This window comes from Lepeophtheirus salmonis, chromosome 13 (genome assembly GCF_016086655.4).
Source record: "Lepeophtheirus salmonis chromosome 13, UVic_Lsal_1.4, whole genome shotgun sequence".
NCBI lineage: Eukaryota > Metazoa > Arthropoda > Copepoda > Siphonostomatoida > Caligidae > Lepeophtheirus > Lepeophtheirus salmonis.
Genome location: NC_052143.2, coordinates 18,405,483 through 18,432,629, shown reverse-complemented (window position 1 = coordinate 18,432,629; position 27,147 = coordinate 18,405,483). Strand labels below are relative to the sequence as shown.

Below are 27,147 nucleotides of genomic sequence, written 5' to 3'. Positions count from 1 at the left end.
ATTCCATGTGTTTTTTCTAGTATTGCTCAAGGAATATATAAAAACTTTAATACGTCTTTGACATTTCTATTTTGTTGTTTTGAAACATTACTCCTCTCTTCAATTTTGCAATTTTTTAATATCCTCTACATACTTATAAAACTTCAAAAATATGTTAAAACCGTTGAGCGATCTTAATTTCTTATTTATGTGTTTGATTAAATGTCAGTATTAAAGTATATATTATAAATACATATTAGAGTGCCTATCCAAATGTAGTGCACCCTAATTTTTTGTTTTTTTTGTAATCAAAAAATGTATTTAGTTAGTTGCGGCAATCAGTGTGATTTTCGAAAAAATAAAACATTTAACATTTGAATGTCACTTTTCTTAACTATAAAGTTCGCTTTTAAGTTTAAAAAAAAATAGTTTCAAAAAAATTCATCTTCGATCATTATCATCCAAGTACTTGGTAAATGAAGATATTAGTGACGGGACGATTAAAAAAAATCCTGATGCAATTATAATAAAAATTTGCAATTCCAATTCTTTAATATTTTAAATAATAGTTAAAAAATACCCTTTTGCTATCAGGGGCGTCCACAGGATATATTTTTTTCGCAATTTTTTTCATTTTTCAAAAAAAATTCCAAAAACCTAATCCCTCCCCACCCCATAAAAAAAAAAGGATAATCTTGCGTTCGCCCTTGAAATCATATCCGATTAGTGACGTCTCCTATTGTCTATATCCAGAAGAAATCGAATTTTTGGTATTTTAATACTTGCATAACAAAAAATCTGAAGATACCAATTAAAAATCTTTAACACTATTATCCATAGAATTATTTGCGTTCAAAAATTTTTGCAAATTATAAATATGACTTTTTTTTGTATATTATAAATTGAAGCAATTAACTGATTTTCATAAGCCAACACAGAAACACTCAAGAGATAAATTGTAATTAGTTTAATCTTGTGAAGTATTATATCAAACCATTTTTCGACTGCAAATGCACGTTCCTAACTAGTCCAACACATGATAACAAATGACTGTATTTAAAAAAAAAAAAAATCTCGTCTCTAGAATGAAACCATGCCCATCCGGCTACTTCTTTTACAATCTGACTGCCATTTTATATAAAAAAAGTAAATTATTTTACCAATGTCTGTATAACCTATATATGTACTGTGTACAACGCGTATTAATTGGTCTTAATTTTTTTCATTTAACTTAATAATTTCATCAAAAAACTTAACAATATAAATTATTATTATTCATATTTTATTAAAGACTTGTTTTATAGGTTCATAATAAAATAAATTATCTAAAAATTCACATTAAAAAATCTCTTAATGTTAAATTTCATATATATAGTGATTTACAAATTATCAAAACATAATGAACAAATTACCTCCAAAAAATTCAGAATTTATGGTTTACCACGGATGGATTGGTATTCGTTTGAGTATTATTCTTTCTGAATAAATGACTTTACTTCCAAAAGTATTGGCTTGTGAAACATTTAAACGCAAATGAAAACCGAAACTTTGATGAAGAAACTTTTTGTATTCCATAAGTTTATATAATATTTACTTCTATAGATTAATTATCAGAAAACTCATAGCACTATGTATATAATATAATTCAACTTGTAGTTTGTAATGCATAGTTTAAATGTGTTTTTTAACCTATAACACAATGTAAATTTATTTTTGTAAATAACAGAAAAGTACATAGGAGTATATAGTTAGTTTTGAGTACTTATAGTTGTTAAGGTTTTCATGTTTATTCTTTCAATTGTTGTATAATCCAAGGTATGTAGTCCTTAATATTAGTATAAACACCGGGTATTCCCTTTCCACATTTATCTGTTCCGAATGACACGATAGCCTGAACAATCATTTGGGATTCTAAGAGTTTGATTACTCCTCCTCCCGAGTCTCCTTCACATGAATCACTATCTAGAGAAAAATGACGGGGGAAAAGTTAGTTTAATTTATTTATTATATAAGCTGTAGTATAAGGAAATCCATAAGAAATCCATTATTTTTAATGGATTATGTTTTTTAATTATTCTCCACTAATGGGTTATTATCTCTTTAGCCTTTATTTTATCCACATTTTCGACAACTGGCCATCCAGATCTATCATGTATCTTTGATATTGAAATTACCGGAACGGAATCGACGAAATCCAAACTGATTATAATTGGCTCCTCCAATATCAAGACCATAAACACTATTCACATTTTCAGCCACCTGGCTTACGTTTTCGCCTTGTCTGAAGAAGAACTGCAAGATATGGCTACTGCCCATCTTTGACATGCTCTCAAACAAACCTGAGTGCAACAATCACAAATCTGTTTAAAAAGTTTTTTAGTACAAAATCTTATCTTTCTAACTCTGTCCAGTGTAAACCGATTACACTTATACAACGTGAGATACTCGTTACTAAATACATTATTTGAAAAGTTATGGATTTCTTTTTACTACACCTGTTTTTATAATTTGGAAGAGAGTCAACATTCGAAGTAAAAATATATTACTTATTTAAAAAGAGATATTAAAAAAGTAAATGGACATATTTAAATTTTTATAGCAAGGACAAATATGTAAATCTAAATACTTCTCACTTTCATAACCGTTGAAGCAAATGTGATTATCAGAAATGCTTTTATAGACCCTAAAATCCTGGCATTGAGACTTCGGAATGAATTGAACGTTTGTTTGAATAAGTCTGCTCTGTGAAACACCGTATTTGGCATAGTCTGTGTTTGTTTTTTCTGATCGTTAGTGGTTTTCCCCCAACCTGTAACTATAAAGCTTTCTTCAGAGACATCATTGAAAGAAATGGTGTCGTCTAGATTCCTCCAATCTAAACAAGCTGGAAGCACAAGCATATTTATATTCTCAACAAATGTTTCTACGGTTTGCGGAAGACGTATTAAGGCAATATCATTCCCTACAGTTAAAAATGTATCAAAACTCCATTGATCGTGTCTGAAAATAATAGGATTATTACATTGTAAACAATATATTTATTTATAAGCAAAAAAAAAAAAAAAAAAAAACATCAAAGCAAATATCTCTTCACCTAATAACATTCCCGTTTTCTATCTTGAACCGCTGAGCTGGTTTGCAATCAAGGCAGTCCGGATCCTTTGTGACATCCCACTCTCCAATAACTACTTCTATAATAGATTCATCGGGATTAAGGGGATTATGACAATGAGCTGCTGTAAGTACATATTTCCTATTAATAAGGGTTCCTCCACACAAATAGTATGTAGCGTTATAAGCTTCTATAAAATAGCCGAGGAGGACTGTATGAGGAAATTCCCCAATTCTGGTTTGTTTTCCCCTGAATTGACAAAAGATAATAAGTTAGACTTATCGTTCTGTAATATTATTATAAGAAATAAATACTTACCCCACTATAAAACCCGTTTGAAAAGATATATCTCTTGAACACTCTAAGTTCTTAGGACTCGGTAACCATCTTCCATCTGATGACAATTGAGTGTCTATGATTTTTGATTCATTCAAGGTCAAAACTATGGGTCTCAGTGTATCCAAGTATTCTACTGAAAATGTTGACGATGCAATGACTGTAGGAGTTGTTACAGTCTCCTTAGTTCTTTCTAATGATTTATTGGGAGAACTACAACATACTTTGTACTCTTTTTTATCACAGACGTAATTGCTAAGTTTAAACACATCTTTTGTATTATAAGTCGCTTGTATGTCATGCATTTTATTTACAAATGGACTGCAATGATTATAATTTATACAAGATTCAATGGGGCAGTCAATGGTTTGTGTGGCCTGTAATTAATTTAAGGATAAAATATTAATAGAAGTAGATTTAAAGTTTATTGTTTTTACATATAAAATATATTGTCTGCAGAAATAGGGTGCTAATAACTCAATAGGATTTAAATAATTATGACTATAAACGTTTTGAAATGTGAAAAGTTCAAGCCAAAGAAAAGACTATATCACAAAAAAAATGACGCCATGTAGAATTTTGTAACTTTTTGACAGAAATTTGACTCTGTGTTTAACTTTTAAACTCTTGTCAGCTTTTGACTGGATGGAGAGCGCTCTATTGCTGTTCTTGTAGACCAAGCAAACCCTATAACACGATGTTATCTAAATAACACAATAATATGCGGTGTATTTTATTATAACTGTCGATGTTTCTAACTCCCCCCCAGCCCCACCCCAACAACATTGATTGGTTGAGTTTAAATTAAGTCTTTTTCAGATCTAAACCAAATTGGACAATTATTAAATACTGATTCCATAGCTGGAAGAATTGGTTAACTTCCAACTGATTTTAAGCTTTTTTTGGTCACTTTTCAGTAGATAGATTGCGTGATATTTTAAGGATAACAATGAGAGAAAGTGTAGCTATGAGTGCTTGTGTACTCATGAATTACAGAAAGGAACACTAAGGATTCGCTGGGGGAATAATCAGGTTAGGACCTTTTCAGACTCAGATTAGAATTGAAGATCAACATCAAAGTAATAGCCTCCTAAATTTGGAGCAATATTTTTTTACCTTTATTTAGAGAGAAAATAATATATAAGAATTAGAATTAACTAAAATTTTCCAATGAAGATGAATTTGAAGAAATATATTTAAACATTATTTAAAGTGTTTAATTATATTTCTTCACAAAATTAAGAATTATAAACACAATATATGCATATATTCAAAATTAAAAAATTTAGCATCTAAAATCATTAAAATATAAATATGTAATATCTAGTGCAAATTTGCTTTTAATTTAACAATTTGCTCGTTTCTTCTCGTTCTTTCTAAAAAGTTTGAGTATATTCTGCAAAGTCCAAAAATGTATAGATCCGTTTGATGGATGATATTTTACAATATCAGAGGCCTAGTCCTAAGCACCTTCGATCATCTTTGGAATCTTCATTTCGGACGATCTGTTTCTTGCAATCTCCGCAATTAAAATTGCACAAATATCTTCCTCCTATAGTTATATTATTTGCAAGGTAACTCTTAAAATTGAATTAAACATTCTGTATTGGTTTAGTTTTAGGAGTAAGATCTTTATTTTTCGATGATACCTGAACAGAATTATCGCCATAATCATATCAACGTTATTGTCCTTCAGATTCTTCAGGTTTAAAATCATAAACTATCTCAGAATATGTAAGTGAGGACATTCCAAAAAAGCTTGTCTAATGTTATTGAATAATTTACAACAATCTTTAAATGGAGTGCCGAATAACATTATTCCCGTGGATATTTGAAATTGAGCAGTGAATTTTTCTTATGCATTGCTATTCGGGAAGTATGTACATTCAATAACTAGATAGACTGAATTCCCTAATCCATGAATCACACCTTGACAGTGCAGAGTCTTTTTCATTTTTCTTTTTCCAAAAATTCATTTTCAAATGCCAAGGAATAGGCACATAGGTAGTGTAGCTTATCATGTCTAATGGAAGCAAAAATAAACTTCACGTTAAAAAAAAGTGTGAATTAAAATATCATGTTTTGTTAGCTAATTTTTTATGAGTGCCTCCCATTCCAAAGACACAAGGTCTCGTAAATTCTTCAAAAAAGGTTTACTTCCAAAATTCATACGAATAATGGTCGTTCTATAATTGTAAGTGGGAGTCTCTTTCAAAAGGACTTTTTGTGTTGCAACAAGCAATATATATCCATTTATGAGATCTATTCCAAGTATAATATATTCAAAGTATGGACTTGATGATATAACAGGTCTCCACTCCATGTTGGGATTCTTCTTTATATCAACCAAAAGCTTAAAATAAATAATTTTTATTTTTAGAATAAATGCTCACAAAAGATTTGAGCCCGCCAAACAATCAATTTCTTGGTCTCTTTAATGCTGAAAATTAATTCCGATAAAAAAGAATCCCCATCCATATATTTTCCTGAAATATGGCACCCTCCTTCAATTTTGATAAAGAGATAGACTTATACAAAACATTATGAGTAACAATAGTTTTATAAAGGTAACTTTAAAAAAAGTTTAAATAGCACCAGCCTTTCATAAAATTATTGACATTCGTTTTTATTCCAAGTCAATTTAAATCTCTGGGACCAAAGCCCACTCATTTAATGCCCTAAAAAATAAATCATTTCTTTGATAGAAGAATTTGTAATTTTCAAAACTTTTCCCGAATGCCATAAGCCAATCGGGAGAATTGTAGTCTTTGATTGATTGATTTTCAACCCCACATGAGATTTGTGTTTATTTCCTTCCTCTAATGTCTGCTTGCAGCAAATCCAATAAATATTATGACAGCTAAACTACTCTCCTTAAAATATTCTTCAAATTGTCAGGGTTACCATATTAGTTCCATTTATTTTTAGATACAGAACATGCTTACGATTTACAACCCCACATACTAGTGCTGTGTAATTCCTTATTTATTCGGTCCAACCCAGTCTTCAGACCGTTCTTATCAGTCTTTGGGACAGGTCCTTCAGACTGTCCGTCGTAAAAAGGATAAAAAAATAATTTATAAAGTTGAGTTACTTGATGAAGCAACAAACTTAGTCAGTTTTAGGAGTGATATGGAGGACTAAAATGTACGCAACACAAGTTTTCAGTCCTAAATAAGAACCAACAAAACACTACAATATTGTAGTTTTTTTCATACGTGGTATTTCAACAGAATTGATTGTCTGTATTGTTTTTCTCGAGATCTTGATATAAACAAAATTGATATTGAAGTGAACAATTTTAAAATGTCATTTTTTTTAAGTACAACCCCATTTGGGATAAATGCTTGCATTTTAAAATGAAATATAAAGCGAGCAATTATACTAAAATCACAATATATGAATTTGTTAAATAACAGCCTAAAAGTAAACACGTATTAGGTTTTAAGTTGTGTAGAAATGGATTTTATATAAAAACGTCTTTAAGACAAAATAAATGTGTTACCTGATCAAATATCATATTTGCAAGAAAAATAAAAAAGTTGCACTTTGGATCACAGTTTCCCCAGTGCCCCTGGGCACCAATATGATGTCCTTGTGAGTCTGTTTTGGTAGAGCACCAGAGAGGATGACTTATGTCATCAAAATCATTTTCATTTGTGCAGTGATAAAAAGTCTTGGTATAGAATGAAAATGGAAAAATACATGGAGTACCAGCAGCACTTATGATTTTACTACAGTTTGGAAATAATGTTCCAAACAAGGATCCTAGAAGAAAAAATAATATAATAAAAGGGAGACACATTGCAAATAAATAAAATAATAAGAAATTAAAGTAAGAGACGAACATTCAATAGTTAAAAAAGGAACAAAGGATAAAGGCCTTCTTTGTTGGGGAGCGCCGTATTAAAAAAACCATGTATAGTGCTCCAAAATATTCTCATAATGTACATATATATTACGTAACTCAACTCATCATTTGTTGTATTAAAAAACTTTTTTTCTCTTAAAAAGTTTGACTTATTTTGCACATATTTAGGGTGCATAGTTTTAGGTAAAACAAATTCTAATTGATTCCCAAAATAATAATGTGTAATCAAGTTATATTGAGATTTCAGACTTTTTTTCAAAGCTCTATACAATATGCAACTTTTAACCTTCATTTTATGACTTAACTTAAGGTACTTTTAGTATCAGTTTTAATTTAATTATTTTTTAGCCAAGTAGCCAAATTCATTGGGCACTAATGAACTCAATTCAATTCTGAACCCTCCCTTAGAAAATTGGGATATTTTACACTTCATGATTATAAAAAAATGTTTCTTATTAATTTTGAATCTTTGGATTCTCCTGAAACTATAAATCTAATTTTATGCAATTTTTTTATTATCTTGATAATACCTTGTTTAAGATTTATTGGCATAAATATCATTTTTTAATCGAGGTATAATTAATTTAACTGACTGTTTTGATTAAAAGTCGTTCCTTTATTTTTCGTTTTGATTGCTTGGATTCTCCTTTTTTTCAATTTAATGTTTTTACTTTAAGAATAACGCATTAAATATCGTTAAAAGTCCAAACTCACATGTTTAAGATAATTACGTTTTACTTTTAGGATTCTTTTTAACCCAGTTAACTGTGCTATAAAAAGGAAATTTACTAACGGAGGGTTGAATTCACAACAAATAATTCTAATTCCATAAAATAAAAAGGTGTTTAACCTTCAAACTAAAATTTGAGTTTCAAAATTAATGGATAAAAAAATAAATAGCTCTGAGCTGGATTGAGTTACAGATCGGAAATTTTATTTTTGAATTTTCCAATAACAGAATATTTGACATACTAAATAATATTTAAATGGGATGAAAAAAGTATAGATTTTCGAAGGAATGATCTACGTCGTGCACTACTACCTTTTTACTTCATAAATTCATATGAATGCAAGTTATGTCAAGTTATAGTTAAAATAGGATAAAAATCAATAGTACCAACGTTTTCAAATGGTCTGTATAAAATGTTAGCTCTGTGGGAGAATTGAGCCAGTGATATGAGATTCATGGAGGAATAGTTTGAAAATAAATGCGATATTCAATAAAATTAAAAAAATTGTCACAATGCATTTGCACATGATCTGTATGGTGTATAAGTTTGTTCAAATTGTAGTGCACTATCCTATATATATATATTACTTGATCCCTCTAGAATACATATGTCAAACTCCACCAATGCATCAAGGATAAATTTTTCTTATCTTTCATGACCAATATATCAAACTAGACTGCAGTCTACAATCCGATTTTATATGCTCAACTCTTTAGTTATAGATGAAAGATAAATGAATAAATTGTTATCTTACCGGATGTATCTAAGGGTTCCAAATCCTCAAATCTTAATAGAGGTTTTTTGTTTGTTTCAATTTGGATTAGAGTGTCATGACTACTTAATAGAGTTGCCTTGAGTGGAGAATTTCTGATAGTTGACATATTATCTAAAATTAAATTATATGTTTTACTGATAATAATATTCATACAGGAACAATTTACTTTTAATTGATTTTTGAATTCGTGGTAACCTCTTTTCTGTCGAGTTTATTTGGTATGGATCGTATTCTTCTTTTTTGACTGATTCATTATTCCTTAATTAAATTGATTTGATTTTGTATTAATATACATAGTTAGTTGACACTTATATATGTAACAATTCGTCTATTATATTTTTAAAGTTTAAAAAGTGCTGTTGATATATCAAAATATTTGAACCATGAGCGAAAAAAAAAATTATGATTTGTAATGTCTATTAAAGTTTAGTTAAATTTTAGAATACAAGAAAATATTTATTTTATGCTACATAATAGATTTATGTTCTGAATTTAAGTCAAATAGAATTATAAATACCTATGACTAAAAATGTTGTAAAATGGATTATTTGGTACATTTTTCTTGAAGATAATTTGAGGGACAAAATGAGCTTCACCTAAAATAAACCAAAGTTTAACAGGAAAATATAGTTGTACAATAAAAATGGATATAAATTATTCAATATATTGTGTACAAATTAGATTTTTGTAATGTATTAAATTAACCGCTCAGATTTTACAAGTTGGGATTTGTACATCTTATACGTAGTAGCTTATATGAATATAGGTATCAATCGTTTTAATTATAAAATATTAATAGATGCAATATATATTTTTCATCTTGTAAAATAATATAATGATTATATTTTTAGGAATGTTGTAAACGTGAGCACTTGCCTTATTTTTCCAAGGGATGTGTAAATATTACTGCCCCTAGACAACAAATTTACAAAACCCTTTTTTAGGTTCTTTTTGATTTTTTAAAAGAAATATATTTTTTTTCCAATTTGTCACCTCTTATCATATACGAACTGCTGTAAATATTTAGTAACAGAGTTCCACGTCTCATTTACTCTCAATCAAGTCACTACTGATGTGAACATTAACTTATATAATAGTATATGATTTGCCGCCTAAAACTCACATTTATTATTGTAATTTAAGGCAGAAAACACGAAAATTAAATTAAAAACTTCAACTGTAATATGTTTGGTATTTAAAGCCTTTTTAAAAAAGAAGTTTTTTAGAGGTTAGTTACGATTCAGAGACATATTTCGACGAGATATAACTATATGTATACAATAAATTACAACACTAACCGAATTTGCTGTCAAAAAAAGTCTTTTTTGGGTGACTTTTCCAATTTAATTTTTGATTTACTTTTGCAAATTAAATATATAAGCAACACAAGGTTGCATAAACAATGCTCCGAAATGGGATATAGTTAAATCGATTATTTGATCAATTATAATAAGTAATTAATATTTGAGAAGCAAAAGATTAAACCCAATTGAAATGTGTTTCATATACAATGTACTTGATTAGTATTTATTACAGATTAAGCTATATATATAATTAATTTTGTAATTTTTCACTCAGGCTTTTTTGCTTATTTATTAAATATAGAGCTGTTTTTACACTAAATATTTTTAAAATTAGATATTTCACCCACGTTCCACGAATTATTATAATAATTTCAACAGATGTGACAACATAACTATTTTCATTTTGCAATATGATGAGTTATAGGTAAAAATAAATAATCGTGGTGATACAAATTAGAATTGATATCAGAAGAACTAAAAATATATTTCTTTTAGAACTATCTAAGTATAGTTATACTTTTTACACTCAATATTTTTTAATCAAGATATGTCACCTTCGTTTGTATGTACATACATCATTGACAAATCATTATAATAATTTTTTCAAATCTGGCTACATACTTATTTAATCTATCTTTATTTTGCCAGACATATATTATTAATGTGGAGTTATACACTATACAGAGTGGGCCTTAGATACTGAAAGATGAATAATTGTATGTCATTTATATATATATATATTATTAGATACCTAAAATTTTATATTAATACTTCTACTTGTCCTTCAAATAAGTAACGAAACAACAACAAAAAAAAACAACTATCCAAAATGTTCTCCTTTTGCCGAAATTACAATTTTAATTATTTAATTTATTTTTAATTTTATTACAGGCCCTGTCCTCGAAAATATACCATATTCCAAAATCCATAGGGTCCCAATCGGACTGGATGGAGGCAAAAGTAATGATTACAAAGGAAAATATATTCTTGCACCACACTTGCGTCACTTTGAACGTATAAAAAGGAACAACATATTGTTGAATTCTCTAAGCTGTTAATTTTGGGTCCAGAGTGTACAGACTGGGTCTGCCTAACCAAATCTACTAACGGGTCCCCATACCACAGACATTGTTTTTTTTGTTGTTGCATCTGACAGATTCCTTTAGTTATCAAAGTCTGATTATTTTGAGAGTTCCATTTAGCCTCCACAAGAAAAAATTTATCATCGCTAAAGATAATGTTAGGAGCCATACCTTACTTCAACTTACACATGAGTTTCTTGGTTCGGTTTAATATCTTTTCTTTATTTTTGACAGAAAGAAGCTGTCTCTTTACTTTTCTGCATCACTTTTGCTTTCCGTGCTCGTAAATGATGCATCACCAAAAAATGCCAAGACAATTTTTACAATGATATTTCGAAACCTCTATGAGTTATATAAGTTTAAACATTTGTTATAGAATTTAGGATACGCCTTGTATGTAAAGAGGAATGTTCGTAATAGAAATCAGGAGTTTTAAAATTCGGTACATTTGTGATGATCTATTCCAATTATAAATTAAAAATAACCTTACCTTGACTCGAATACATATCCACTTTTTTTAAAATATTCATAAATACTTCAACAAATGGATCATAAGTAATGCTTATTCCTTTGTAGTTCTCAGGAGATATGATGATAGGACCATCAGAGTCATTACCTATTGAATAAATGATCAAGTGACATGAACTTATATTATTTTGTTAAGTGAATGATAATGTGTACAGGGTTGGGCAGCCAAACGTGGGATGTTAATTATCTCATTAATATAGGAGGGTATAGTTATTATTTTTTCACATTCTGGTTTAGCCATCCTTTACGCATAAACAAAATATAATAAACATTTCGTCCTATCATATTGTCATAATAAGTGAGCAAGACGCCAAAAGGCATGGCATCTTAGATCTCCTAGATTCTGAAGTTGAGAGGCGAGGATTATGAATTGTGAAGTGCTTCAGGTGCCTGGGTTTCAAGGTGACCAAGATGAAGAATGATGCAGAAGACCTCTCCAGGGAAGCAAGAAGCGGAAGGGCACAATTTAAAGAGTGATCCAGAGTTCATATACAGCTTGGAAAAGAAGATCAAGGCGAACTCCACCAAATGGATTTATGACCTCGCCAACAACTTCTCCGTAGGTTCTATGTCCATCAAGAGGGGGTGTAAAATGCGTCGTAATACGTCTCGGTCTGTCAGGGGTAATGAAGGCCAGGATGCTTGAGAGGTAAAGAGTGAACCAGGTTTGGCCTCCTTCCTCACTAGATTGGAAACGGATGTACATTGATGTGTGGGGCACATTGGAGAGGGAAACCAATAAAACTCCCCAACCAAATGTGGACTCACTCCAAACAATCATAGATGCTGTGTGTGACAACTTGTCTGAGGAGTTTGTCATCAACTCCTGCAAGGAAAACGTATAACGGCTGTGATTGATGTGAAAAGGGGGCGTATTGAGTGATCAAGTTTGCAAAGACCTTGTTTAACACTTTTTTTATATTTGAAAATTATTAAATTATTTGTAAAGCAACCTCTCGTGTCTATATTTTGCTGCCCTACCCTGTAGTCAACCCACCTTGACTCTTGACTTCAATTGACTTGCAGACTATGGAAAAAGTAAGGATGATGGAGTACACTTTTTTTTGTATTTTGAGACATGATTCCTTTTGAAATTTGGATGAGTCACCTAAAAATACAAAGAAATACATATATTCAGCAGAATAAAAATATTAAAGACTGAGGATTTAAGAGTAATAAGAGCTTATTAAATTATAATTTACATGAGTGAAGGATAAATATTTATGTGTCGAGTTAACGCAAAAACAATCTTAAACAAGAATCAAGAAAATGAGAAATACCAAATTAATTTTGACATGATTTTTAATAATAACAGTTCGCCGAAAGAAATTGACAATATTTCATTAAAGAATACAAATGTAATCCTGATTAAATGTTTTTTTAACTTCTTCTTTTTCACTGTAGCTTGTTTTTGTTTTGACAAGACACATACATATGTATATATTTATTTTCATTTATATATTTGTTTGCAACATTTCGTTTTAAAGATCACCACAACAGCTTTTTCATTAATGTGCCCAACTTTATGATTGAAATTCTTTACACCTCTAAAAAATACAGTTAAATAAATGGCACAAGACTTATTCACTTATATTATTCTTATTTATTATATAAGTACCAGGACGTACCCGTACTAAATATTTAATTTCAAATTATTTTATTTATACTTTAATTAGCTCTAGAATTTAGAAAACATTGATGAAAGACAAGAAACATATTAAAAAAAACTCGTTCATCCTCGGCTTAATTCCCTTTTTAATTCTTATTCAATATACGTCCTCCCTTTTTCCGTTAGGACAATAATTCGTTTTTTTGGAAATTAATTTTTCCTGGTGCATTTTCAAATCTACAACTCATACCTTAAAGACAACTTTCAGACACGGGGAATTGATCATGTTTTATTAGCAAAAAAAACAAACTACTTGCCCTCCAATGCCCAGGAATCAGGTTTGATCAGAATGAAACATAGCTCCAGGTACGTTACTCAGAATTCCGAACTAAATACCCTGATTATGCGTTTTTATAAGCGGACATACAACTATAATATTATATTATGGTAGACTAGGATGTACCCCTAGTATAGATTTAATTTTGATTGATTTAATTCGTATTTAATACACATACATAAATCAACTATGATATAATATTATAGTACATAAGATGTACCTGTTTTATTTATTTCTTACTAAGACAAAATTGCTAATCCGCTTGACATACACGTACTATAATATCATATTATAGTAGAGTAGGATGTACCCGTATTGTATATTGTATGCCGAATTATTTTATTATGCACATACTAAGAATACTTGCAAATCCGCGGACATACATCCACCTACTGTAATATTATAGGTTATACCATATACATAGATTACATTTATAAATTGCTATTTTTCTCGATGAAAGACTCATAAGAAAATAAGTCAAATCTGCTTAATTAACAAAATAGACCAATTGTTATCTCTAATAATGAATATGCAATAGTGAATTATAATTATGTACAATTTTCTATTAAAAAAATTTTTGAATTTTTAAAAAAAAATATATCAAACAAGATGGACTCTTGACTCTTGTTCCATTGCAAAAGTATAACGTAAAATTGTACCTACTTAAATTTGCAATTTTTATTCATTTCATTACTATCGTTATTTTTAATATCTTTTCTTAGTTTGGCAGAAAAAATATATACATATATCCCTTTAGTATAATGTATTTGTTGCACCAATAATGCTTGAAAATTTCACAACACCGTTATTTACATGTTTAAGTTTATTGTTTGATGTAATATGCAAATCTATTAGGGATTTTAATTCTAAATACCTCAAATGATTTATCCTAGTTAAAGTTAATCATATTTTAATTTCAAAAAAGAAGAATACAGGGATGGATCAGTTATGGAGCAGGGGAATAACTATGCCCCATAATTTATAATTCAAAAATTGCTAAACTTTTTTTCTTTTTTTTTGAAAAAACATATTCCATATTTATTTTAAAATCGATATTAAATGGGTGTCCCATACAAAATTGTATATTTCATGAACTATTTTTAATTGATATTTAGGAACACAAAATCTATGATAGAGTTAAAAAATATTACAAATCAAAATTACTCTATATATTTTAGAGATCAAATATATAGAGTGAACATACTGGGCAAAAACAAGATAATTTTTGGACTTTGAAACAGCAGACAAGAGACAAAGATAGTTGACAAAACAGTCGATAGCATAGTATTTCTTTCAATAATTCAGCTCCAACAATCTTATAGTATTAATATAGCTATTGTAAAAAAATATCAGTTTTTAGAAAAATTCATTTCTTGAATCAAACCCTAAATGAACACTAATTCAATCTATTTCAAAATGTTACGCAGGCATAAAATTATATGATTTGGGAAATGGTGAAAGTGAAACAATTCATGTGACCAAACTTCCGAGGATACTCACACATCTTGTTCAATTGTAGAATAAATAATTATCGATTCTTGAATCGAAAAATAGTCAAAAAAATTACCCAAAACAATCATGAATGTTTTGATAGGATAAATAAAATAAAACTTTAATTTTAATATTGGAATAAATTTAATATACTTCATAAAATAATCTGTTAAAAAATAGTTTATTTGCATATCCAAATTAATATAATAATTTAATTGTTATTATTAGAATAAGAGTTTAAAAAAAATAAAATATTTGAAGCGCCGTCTATGTTTTTAATATACCAAACTATTACAGTTCTAATGTTTTGGTCAACTATTTCTTCCTTTATCATATGATAGATCAATGATCAAAATAATGCAAGGCCTTTTGTTCCCTATAGAGGAAAAGTGTGCGGAAGAGAAAATCAATGAGTTCTACCCATATAGAAAATAATGTGACATTTATGATTTCAATGATTTTGCACATTTAGGATCTTTTTCAGTTATTATCCACATTAACGGTCTAGTTCACTTATTATGCACAAAAACTACTTATTTTGCATATTAATGGATTTTTTACTTTAACTGCAACATATACATAAGAGACCAATAGGAAAACAAGCCAACAAGGGAATGCTTTTATTATCAAGAAAACAAGGAAAATTTAATGATGTCACTGTTGATACACATATCACTCTCTCCTATATCATTGTAAGGTAATAATTTTAATATCCAACCTTAATTCATTGTAAGACAACACAAATTAAGTGAATAAATTAAATAGATATATTTAAAATTCATTTATAATTTACTATGATTCAATTGTTTCCTCATCATACTCATTTTTTTTTTTGTATATTTGACGAAAAGAAGGGATTCGTTATTAATTTTGTAACTATTTCGCCATCATTCTCATCATTTAACTCCTCCTCAACAGATGGATTTATTAAGCCAAGTTAATGATTTAAAAAAAAAAATTAAAATTACTTTTAGGCTTCTGAGGGCTTCCACTGGGGATGTATGAGTTTTGTTTCCTGTGATGGCACTAGTCCATGAGATTACATTCTCCAGACAATCTTAATATAGATGAGTGTTTGAAATGAATTTCATTCCATCATCCTTGGTACTTTGAAATAATGATTTTGTTGAATGGATGGATATTAAAATTCCCTAATGAACTGGAAGTTGCATTTTTTTACCCATCACTTTAATAACCACTAATCACTAACCGCTCCATTTCGTTCAAAGCATGCATTTGTTCTTCCAAATGTATAGCAACTTAGAAAAACGTTTTTTATTGCTTTATGATCTACTAGTATTTATACAGTCAAACCAATCATTAACTTTTTGAATGATTCTAGACTGAGATTCTTTCTTGTGCCCATAGATGAATAAAAATGATTTGAAATCCTTGAAAATGTATCCATGATCCAATAAATGATTTCGAAATATTATGAGCATATGAGGACAGTCAGGGAAGGTATAAATTTGACGTTTTGTATCCACAGGATTTTCAAATAAAAAATTGTCCGGAGAGAGTTTGTAACTGGGAGATGAATGATTTGTTAGCTAAATAAAAACCAATGGCTATGATGAAAATTCCAGATCGTTCAAACTTCTCAATGAAAGAGAACATAACTTTTGAATTTCTTCCTGGCCTTTAAGTCAAAAAGTTCAGCCTGGAAATTCCACTCAAAATCATTGGATGTAAAATTTCTATATATTAATAGGGTATTTTCCTACGAACTGAGATCCAAAGACGCTGGAGCATCAAATTTTTCTGAGGAAATGCAAAATACTGGTCATCCCGTGGATTGGGACAACAGGGCATGGCACAAACACCCTTTGAACCTCAAGATGATACCATTTTTGCTAAACAGATCCAAATTAGTGCACTTCACTTCCATAAAATTATCTGAACTGCCGCAACAGCGACTTCACTACGTCCGCTGAGTCAGCTAACACCAACCAGACTCCCTTAGAAGATCCTTGTTGCCTCACCTTTATATATAGTCACCTTGATCCTGTACACACATTCGATTATATATCAATATAACCGGTACCAGAACCTGGTGAACTTTTTCCGATTTTCCGATTTTTTACTATTTTCCCCTCTATTTAATTAGATGCATATTTTTGAGTAACATGAACACATGAAAAACAAATTATTATCCCACAGCTCACTTTAATAATAAACAAAATCAACTGAAACAAAAACTGTCCAGCTTAAATAAAAACCTCCATTTTTGCATCCTTTTCATTTTTTTTCGGAGTTGTGCGAGCTGAATGACTGTTTAAAGGTAGTCCGCTGTGTAGAGCAGTGTCGGTGCCTCAGTCACTATCAGCCATGCTGTTTCTTTTTTTCCCCACTATCTTTTGCGCATGCAGCAGTACCTGCTCAGCCAATGGGAAGAACGTATTCTGTATCATCCTACACGTGTGTGAATATGCTATCAGCTCATTAGTCTCAGACGAGAACATGGGTCGGGATCACGCTAACCGTAAAATTTATATAAAGGGCATTGTTATTCATTTTACAAGAACAATTTACTGACCATTTTTAAAAACTCACAGTACGTCCCGTTTCAACTTAATACGGAACGGGTGCTTTTTTCCTAAATACGGAACGATTTTTTTTTTTTCAAGGGACGGTTGGCAACCTCAGTCCTGCATATCAGTCCTAAAAACTTAAAAACTTTGGTTCTTCATGATGTCATGATTAATCAGTTTTAGTACTGACTGTTCTAAAGGTACCTCTTCAGACTGGACTGAATTGATTGCAACCAATAAATATGGACATACCCAACATTACTTACATGGGTTTCCACAGGATGTTTGGTCGGAAGAAGAACTAAACTTATGATATTGGAACCAGCTAGCGCTAGTTTATTATACTATCATTTTAAATGTGTCATTGTTCCGGGTCCCCTATACTTGTAACACAGGTATACATAACAACAATTATAAAATTACCGTACATACAACTTAAAATACGCTATAAAGGAAGAATACAAAACTAGATATGAACTTTTTTTACCTATCAAATCCCAAAAAGTTGATCTTCTACGTTTAAAGGCTTCAAGAAGAATATTTCAAATTTGAAGTAGCAGCAGGGCGTTCACATTTGCACTAAAATAAAAACAACTAAATATGTTAAAAACAAATGAAAAATATTTCTAATAACTCCATAAATTAAATTTGAAACAATAGGTTATATAATTAAAAATGTGAAATGAATCACAAACGACTTATGATTATAGGAGTCACAGACATGTAAGTATAGGAAGTATTTTCTACATTGAATATATACTCCTCTTCTCTCATCCATGTTTCAAAGCCTTTTCAATTTACGTCATTCTCAAAATGGTAGAATTCATTATGTATTTACAGGGTGACGCATTGAAATAATCACTTTGGTGTTTTGAAGTCATTTATAGAGATCACATGTATTTAAAAATGATACTAATTCAATGCTAAAGCCATCGGCTTTTAATTAAGGAGCAGTTTGCTTTATTCGACATGAAAATGAAGAAGTAATAACGCTATTGAAAAGTACTCACTGATTTACTCTACGACCCTTTGTCCATTTTGCAGAAGCAAATCGGAGTTGTGAGCCTTCAAACAATACAAAACATCTGTTATTAACTCAAAGAAGTAAAAGAGGATATAACAAAGATCGTAAGGTGGAAAAAAACCCCGGATAACTTAAACATTGAAGCGATTGAATAAGTGAATTTTACTTTTTATAAATGGGGTAACAAAGAAGTGTTTTTACTCTAAGTCAAATAAAATTACCCGAATGAATGATAGCAGGAAAGGGCCCTATAGCCAGAAATAATTAATAATTCGTTCTGAACAACAGAGTTATTTTTGAAGCAAAATCGAGAGGAAAATTTGTTAAGTTCGCCATCCCAGTATCAATGTCTGAAGGCCTTCATTGAACATGAGTGGAGGTTAATTTATAAGGTAGAAAATCACTCAAGTCTAGAGAAATGCGTCGTCACACAAAGGCTCAAACATGGAATTATTACATTAATATTATTCAAATTGTCCCATATTGTCATTAAATATCCTAATAATATGAATTTTTTTTCTCAACGTTACCCTGTATATAAGTATGTACAATAAATATGACATTAAAAAAATAATTAAAATACTTTAGCGTTTGTTCATAGTCAACAGGTGATGATATACACGGCCGACGTATTAAAGAAATATTTTCTTATCAGAAACAATATACACAAATGTTATTGCGTAAATGGATTTAGCAACAAGCGTCCATCAAACTTTTTTTCTCAATAAATAGTTCCGTTTAAAAAAAAGCAATACTATTTGCTTCTGATTTGAGATTGTAAATACAATTATCTAAATAAATATTCTTTTTCTAATTCTTAAAAAAAATGATATTTGATTGGACATAAGTATACCATTTTTAATTATATGAGTCTCAAAAAATATTTACATATATAAGGTAGACTTTCGGCTGTACATCAATTAAAATTGAACATGCCAAACAAGCACTCCTATATTGCTATTACACATATAACATTACGCAACCAGGTTACAAGAACCTGAAAAAAAAACAAGTATCTTGATAGGAGGATTTTAAAGCCAGTGTAAAATAAGGTTAGCGAATATGTGCTATTTTAAGTTTACCATAACCTATGGTTTTGTTTAACACTATTTTTTTTAATATATTCCAATTGGTATTGATGCTTAGCATATCTATAAAATACTGTGTAATTAATTATAAATTTTTGGATTTCAAACAGGTAAGAAAATACAAATAAATTGTTAAAAACTCAATTAATTGATGTTTAAAAACAAAAAAATTGTGAAGGAGGAAAGTATATCAGCCTTAAATGATCTGATTTATACTTTTCTGAATATTATTTTAATATATTTATTAAAGAAAAAGAATCAAACTATGTCTGGTATAAAGACGTTTTTTTCCCCTTTTTCCCATATTAGTGAATTTACTTTTATCTGTAGGAGAAATAAGTAACAGTAAAATAAGGATTGAAAACATTGTTTTTAACATTTCTAAAATTTCAACCTACAAATTTCTGCAACGATTTGCATTTCTCACATATTTTTTTATTACAAATTTTAATTTTAATATTTATTTTGGCAATAATTTGAAGTAAAGAGCTCATTACTTTCCACGGATATTGTTGAGTGTGTTTATTTTAAAAGAATTACAAACAAAAATGTATCTGAATACAATTATAGCACAACATGCAAAGTAAGGATCTTTGGCTCAAGTGGGAAAAAATAACGTCAATAAACTTGCATGTATCTAGAATTCCATCAATCAAACGATATTTATCAATCTTACCTATATTATTTTTCGGATTTCTAACTTCAAACTCCTTTGGATATCTTATGTTATACAATATACACATTTATAAACAAATTAAAACGAATCACATGATAACGTCTTTACGAATAAAACAATAGATTTGAATAAACTCGTACATGACCAGGATTGAATATTCTAAATTTTTTGCGCATGAACGTTAGAGTGAGTAGTAATTCTTCTTCTCATTAATAAAAATAAAAAAAATGAAAAAAAAACCACCATAGGTAAGGTAGATATAATTAGTATGCGGACAAAATAATATTATCCAAGCCTTCTTCAGAGATTTAATTCAGGGATATATATTGTAAACTACAAGAAATATTTATGTCTATAAAATGCATTGCAATAAGATACATAGTAAGCTCAATATGTACGATTAGGGTTTTAAAGCAATTAGTAATTAATTATGTACAGTGTGTGAGGTAAAATAGTTGAATTTTTGATAAATAACAAATTGGCTAAACTTTTGCAAGAATGAAAATGAGTACATTGAGGCTTTAACACATACTTATTTATTGATATATCTTTTTATTTGACAATATGATTTTCTCTGCCTGATACCATGGCCTCCAAGCCGGGCGTAAAAGCGCAGAAGCATCCCTTGATGAAAGCCTCAGACTGTTGCTGAACGGAGGCACTGAGGCCATCCAAATTTATAGGAAAACCACAAGCTCTCTTTTCGACTAGAGGCATTAAGCCTCTGACTTGAAGCCATCCTGTTTTTAATCTGGTAAAACAGAGTCTGGGAGCACAATATGACCTTTATTACCTCCTTGACACCCACTTGACGTGGATTAAATAAGCCAGCCTTTACCTTTCCACCTCCATGCTGACAACTGTTGATTTTTGAAAGATTTTTATTTATTGTTTATTTAGCGTAATAGTACTTACTTTTAATAACATAATATAGTATTTTAAAATAATTAACATAAAGTAATTTATATTTTTTAAAAGTCAAGTCCACGATTTTACCTCGGACACTGGAGTCCTTTAGAGGATACAGTATTCATCAATACAATCATTTCATAAATTGAATTGAAATAAAGTATATGCCAAAAGTTGTATTTTCTCTTTTGAGAAATCCATTAAATATGAAATTGTTGTTTAATATTGCACGAAATATATACTTTATTATACTCCTTTATTTGATGGAGTTGAACTGATTAAATATAAGTTATAAATAGTTAAATATAATTTGGAATTTCTTTCTGTCGATTTACATTTTTTTAGTCAGTTAGATTATACTTAATATGAAATATTTTATGGCAAATTGACTTACATTATATAGTTATTGTGGACCTTATTAAAGGCAGGTAACCACATCCATCGTGCGTGTACGCGCATAGATATATTTAAAAATGATGAAAGGAAGTTTTTGTCGGAGCAAATATGTGAAATATACGTGTACACGCACGATATATGTGGTAATCCTCGTTACCACATAGTATGTTGGTTCATTCAATATATTTGACCAAAACGTGTGTCTTTATTTTTAAAAGACTTCCACCACATTGATAATGTTTGGATTCAATTTGATACTAATAATATTATCAACAACTGATCGTCATGTGCTCGGAAACCTGAAGTGCAACATAACAATATTCGGTGGTCCAGCTCCTCAAGGGATTCCTTGTATTTTTCCATTTGTATACTATGGTAAAAAATATGACAAATGTACCACTGCTTACGAAGCCGACGAAAGGCCATGGTGTGCTACTCGAATTATAAAAAATAGTCGGGAGCTTCGAGGTGATAGTAATGATTGGGGATACTGTGACTCAAAGTGTCCTTTTATAGATTTTTTTGGAAAATCGTTCAAAAATGGAACAACTATTATTCCACCAAGTACAATCATAACTACAGCTTCTCCTACCAGAATATTATCCTCTCATTCTATTTCACCTGGAACGACCTCCACGGATATTACTTTTTCAACGACTCCCCATTCAAGAAAGAAATCAACCATTTCACATTCTTCACAATTTTTCTCGAATGGAAATGACACTGAAGGAACTTGGATTCCGAATCAATCTAAGAATGAATGCGGAAATGCGCTTAATTATGGGTTTATTTTTGGTGGAAAGGATGCAACGCTGGGCGAGTTTCCGTTTGTTGCTCTTTTGGGATATGAATCAGTGAGTATTAAGAGAAACTATGACTATCTTTGTGGTGGTGTCCTCATTAATAGACGCTACGTAATCACTGCAGCTCATTGTGAAACAGACGAAAAACCAATTAAAACAGTTGTTTTAGGAGAGTTTGATATTAGAGATGATCCAGACTGTAGAGCAGATTGTCGTATGGCACAAAGGTTCAATAAAGGTCTTGATGTAACCAAACACCCCCCGTTTCAATTTTGATGGACATGTTGCACGTAAGTGAACTTAACTAAACATTGAATTAGTTACCTATAAGAAACTTCTACACACAATATAGACAATGACATTGCACTTATTCGTCTTCCAAGACTTGTTACGACTATAAAAGAAGATGCTCAAACTTTTGTTTCACCCATATGTCTCCCCAATTCAAATCCAAGCAATAATCCGTCTTCTTCAGGGATAAAAGAATTGACAGTTGTTGGCTGGGGGAAAACTTCGTATGAAAGAAACATTTTTATTAACAAAGGAATTGGATCGGAAATACTTCAAAAGTTAAAATTAAACGTTGTACCATTCTCAATATGTAAAGATTTAATAAATCAAATCACAAAGTGTCACATATGTGCTCTTGGAAAGGACGGTATGTTGACAACTTTTAAATTGATTTGATCAAATATTTTTGTTGTTACACTTTTTAAGACTAACAAATGACTAAAATCCGCTTTTAAAAATATTATGTGATTCATTTTAGGAGAAGACTCATGTAATGGGGATTCCGGATCCCCATTGATATATGTACCCAGCTATGGATCGCCTATGGTTCTGCAAGGAATTGTATCATCTGGTTCATACATTTGTGGAATCGGAGTTCCTGGAATATATACTAAAATAGATAGCTATGTAGACTGGATCAAATCGAATTTAAAACCTTAATATGTTTTGGATTTTTTAAAAATATCTACTGAACATCCAAGAGACTTTTATATATAAATGATTCTTATTTATTTAATGTTATCCATTTGATATTTTTCAATTGTGATTAAACCATAATAGATACCCACTAAATGTAAATTTACGAATAATAAAATACTTTAACGGCACAAAATTTAATTATGTTTTCGTTTTTAAGAATTTTTGTAGTAGTATTTAAATCAAATAGTTGATTAAATAATGTATTATGAATTTAAAGAGTGTTTTTCAATATTCAATTGTGGACTTGTTTACAATTATCAGATAAGTTAATGACAGCTTTCATTCAAACAGTTTGAGAATGTCGGAAATATGTTTTATTAAATTGTTTGTTTACAAAAAAAACAAAACAAAAAAAAACCTTAATTTGAGAAAAACAACTCCACAAAGAAGTTTTTAATCTGATGTTAGTGAATATATTTTTCATACCGCTAATAATTCACTGGAAAAGAAACCCCAAACACAAAATATACTTAATTATATTGTTAAAAAAGAGTTGAAAGATTATAATAATTCCTTCATTAAAATTTTGTATCAATTTTTAAAAAAACTATTTCCTCAATTTTACTTTCGTAAATATTGATTTAAATGGTAAAAATACTTGTATAAATAAAATATATCGAGGAAAAATAAGCTTTCTTATTTATGATAATCTTAACAACATGAATTTGGGGTTTCAACAAGACATAATTTGGTGTTCTTACAGTAAAAACATTAAATTAATATACTACACAACAAAATAGAGGTCTCGGAGCACCGGCAGGGTGAAACCCATATATAATATTGTTATTTAAGCCGTAAAATACAAAAATGATCATTTAAAATTTCAATCTTTACAGTTTTGTCTTAAAAAAACTCAAATCAAATTTTAGGGTATAACTACGATTCTGTGTCATATTTCGACATGAACTCCCTAAACAATCGTTAGAGTTACTTTTCGTCTTTTATGAACATTGAGCAGACACACTTGTAGCTTACTTTAAACTTACTATTATATTGAAGGGGCGTCCGTAGGGTTATATATATACAATATAATTGAATTTCTAATTATAAAATGTTTCCAGGTACAAAATACCATAAATCTTGTCCTAAGAATGAGGAGCTATGAAACTAGGTCGGCTAAAACGTGCATATGCATACATAATAAAACATATTGATTTATTTATTCAATGTACTTATTTTTGAGGGTGATACAACGGCTATAGCAGTCATACAATTTTCCGATTCGAATTTATAGTAAGATTTCTCTTTAGCCTCAAAATAAGGCTAAGTTTTGGCAATTATCGCTTTAAATCTTTGAAATTTTATTTGAGTGATAATTTTTTTAAATTATAGAAACAAGAAAAGTCACGGCGGGCTAGATTTGGAGAATACTGTGGATGGGGAAGCCATTTGCTCCCTATCTTATGCAATTTTGTCATCACTTTCAGTGACAATGCTATCTATTAATTGGTTGTTCATGGTTTTGCTCTTTTCAATGTAATCAATGAATATTATACTTTGTACATCGCAATTTTTTTTTTTTTGCCTATGCATTAACGAATCATATGCTAAAAAGATTACAAAATTTACTCGGAGAATACATAAATACTAACACAAAATTGCCCTTATTTGAAATTTTTTCAAAGCAATATCATTTGTATATTAAATTAGTGATAAATTATGATTTAGTGACTAACTACTATTAAAAACGTGGATTAATTTGGACTGAATTAACTTTTGTTTGCATTAGTAATGTTCTAGTAGTACTGAACAAGCTGCAATTAGTTATTTGTTTTTTCGTATCAAATCTGGTTTTCGAGAATTTCCTATTTTAATTTCTCAGGATTGAATAATTGCATATAAAATAGAAGCACAAATTTAAAATCAGCATAACCTACATCAACTTTTGAGTGGGTGATTAGTTTTTTTTTTTCATAAACCTATACTTAAAAAGGGTATAAACACTCAAAATATCCAAATTGCAAATTTTTAAACAACCAGATTTGATACGAAAAAACAAATAACAGACTCGTAATCAGCTTTTTAAGTACTGCTAAAACTGAATATGAAATTTAAAAGATTTTTAAGTGATTAAAAGTGAAGTATGTGCAATCCAGCAAATGGAAGTAATTGGTTCATCACGCATTGATTAATTATGTGTTTTCTTCATTATCATTCTGGATCAAAGGTTGAATAAAGATGGCATCGTTATTAAAGAGATTTAGATAAAAATAAGGATAAACTGTTTTAAAGTTGAATCATTTTTTTAAATTTATATAAGTAATAAATTGAATTTATTGATCATTGGAAATTTTATCCAAAAATTACAAATCCTTAAAATACACAGCACATAATATGTTCATTCTCAAAGTATATAATTATATCTAACTATATTCTTTTTTTTTCTTATAGAACCTAACAAATCAAAGCAGCAATTGGCAGTTGTTTTCAGTTAACCAATCACCCAAATATATTACAGAATGTTCCTTCCAAAGGCGTTATTAATTATTTTTTTGAAGATATTCTTGACTTATGTATCAGGTTTGAAACAATACATAACATATATTTTATTTAATCATTCGTAATTTGTGAGTGGATATTGAAATGTGGGCACAAATATTTACATGTTATTGAAAATATAGATTTCTATAAAAATTATAATTGTTTATTTTTGGTGGAAAATTATGTAATCTAATTAATTATAATTGAGCAAGAGACTTATAACAAAAGGGATATATTCTTTTTATTTAAATGTTCAAATTATTTGTGCTCTTTTTCATAATAATAAGAATTGATAACGATTAAAAATTTGTATACTGATCTGTAATAATTTTTTGACAGCCATGGACAAGCCTAACATTTATATTGTCATTAATTCCGAGGATTATCCTGGTATAAAATTGACCTACAATCCTTTTATAAAAGCACTTCAACTTTATATGAATAATGCATTCAGAATTTTAGAAAAAGGTAGCTTTTTTGGGATATAGTCAGGCTTGTAATCATTCCGATTTTTTTCCCATTCCGTTCAGCGTTATGTTCAATTTTTTGTTTATTTGTTTTCTATCATTTTTAACGCTCAATTCATAAACTAGAAAAATAAATTACGGTTTATAATCTATATGTAAGGTTGAATTGGTTAGGTTGATAAAATTATACCGCTGATAATATGTTATTATTTTAGAAACGAATTTGAAACTATCTAAAGAAGTCCAAGTTGCTATAAGTTTATCAAGTAAACTTATAAATTAGCTTTGATTCATTTGGTTCAAATAGGGTGCTAGGATTTAGGAATCGTGTTTGGGTTATTTAAACCATAAAATAGATTATAAATCACGATACAGCTATTTGATGATTTTTAATTTTATTTTTATGAAAGGAACATTCAAAATTATTTCAAATGATATATTTTCATATACCCCATGCGTCATATTTAAGTTTACACACAAGATTGTTTTTTCAACTTTATTAAAAACCAGTTCATGAAGACAGTAAGAGCAAAATTAAATTATTTCGAGTGAATTAAAAATTAATCAATATTTTTCTTCACTATTGCCCTCCCTCAGCCTCAATGATGGCCTCCACCCTCTTCCTTA

General features: G+C 29.5%; 3 protein-coding genes across 11 annotated transcripts in view; 2 read left to right on the top strand and 1 right to left on the bottom strand.

Annotated features, from left to right (window-relative positions):
* Positions 1 to 1,244: 1,244 nt before the first annotated feature.
* On the bottom strand, positions 1,245 to 21,274 carry LOC121128753 (uncharacterized). 6 transcript variants are annotated; one of them, XM_040724358.2, is made up of 12 exons: positions 20,475 to 21,274; positions 18,174 to 18,265; positions 12,716 to 12,826; positions 11,681 to 11,806; positions 9,322 to 9,400; positions 8,971 to 9,062; positions 8,784 to 8,915; positions 6,933 to 7,195; positions 3,410 to 3,804; positions 3,074 to 3,340; positions 2,613 to 2,979; positions 1,245 to 1,941 (listed from the first exon to the last, which is right to left on the bottom strand). In XM_040724358.2, exons 4-12 carry the CDS (start codon positions 11,718 to 11,720, stop codon positions 1,903 to 1,905), a joined length of 1,674 nt encoding a protein of 557 aa, XP_040580292.1. In that variant the 5' UTR covers positions 11,721 to 11,806; positions 12,716 to 12,826; positions 18,174 to 18,265; positions 20,475 to 21,274; the 3' UTR covers positions 1,245 to 1,902. The 6 variants fall into 6 exon arrangements, with proteins under 6 accessions (XP_040580292.1, XP_071748990.1, XP_040580291.1 ...); XM_071892889.1 differs by lacking the exon at positions 20,475 to 21,274 and adding an exon at positions 19,599 to 19,724; XM_040724357.2 differs by lacking the exon at positions 18,174 to 18,265.
* The window catches only part of LOC121128752 (uncharacterized), a 47,826-nt gene continuing 40,420 nt past the window's right edge, over positions 19,742 to 27,147 (top strand). For 3 of the 4 annotated variants that reach the window (XR_011783250.1, XM_071892886.1, XM_040724355.2), the window contains exons 1-3: positions 19,742 to 19,908; positions 25,964 to 26,092; positions 26,393 to 26,521. Coding sequence is in view for 3 of the 4 variants with exons in the window: in XM_071892886.1 (XP_071748987.1) it covers positions 26,032 to 26,092; positions 26,393 to 26,521 (190 nt within the window). In the remaining variant the exon portion in view is untranslated. The remainder of the gene's footprint in view (positions 19,909 to 25,963; positions 26,093 to 26,392; positions 26,522 to 27,147) is intronic. The other variant, XM_040724356.2, reaches the window with a different exon arrangement.
* On the top strand, positions 22,016 to 23,533 carry LOC121128333 (venom peptide isomerase heavy chain). The gene is made up of 3 exons (XM_040723917.2): positions 22,016 to 22,820; positions 22,935 to 23,240; positions 23,352 to 23,533. Exons 1-3 carry the CDS (start codon positions 22,016 to 22,018, stop codon positions 23,531 to 23,533), a joined length of 1,293 nt encoding a protein of 430 aa, XP_040579851.1.

Bases quoted from the DNA above. Each gene is read 5' to 3' on its own strand.
- LOC121128753 (XM_040724357.2), bottom strand. From the start codon at position 20,541: ATGTGTATATTGTATAACATAAGATATCCAAAGGAGTTTGAAGTTAGA. The intron at 9,401-11,680 runs GTAAGGTTATTT...GGTTTATTTTAG, and splicing joins GGATATGTATTCGAGTCAAG to GTGAAGCTCATTTTGTCCCT. The intron at 9,063-9,321 runs GTATTTATAATT...AATTTAATTAAG, and splicing joins TACAACATTTTTAGTCATAG to GAATAATGAATCAGTCAAAA.
- LOC121128333 (XM_040723917.2), top strand. From the start codon at position 22,016: ATGTTTGGATTCAATTTGATACTAATAATATTATCAACAACTGATCGT. The intron at 22,821-22,934 runs GTCTTGATGTAA...CACACAATATAG, and splicing joins GGCACAAAGGTTCAATAAAG to ACAATGACATTGCACTTATT. The intron at 23,241-23,351 runs GTATGTTGACAA...GATTCATTTTAG, and splicing joins ATGTGCTCTTGGAAAGGACG to GAGAAGACTCATGTAATGGG.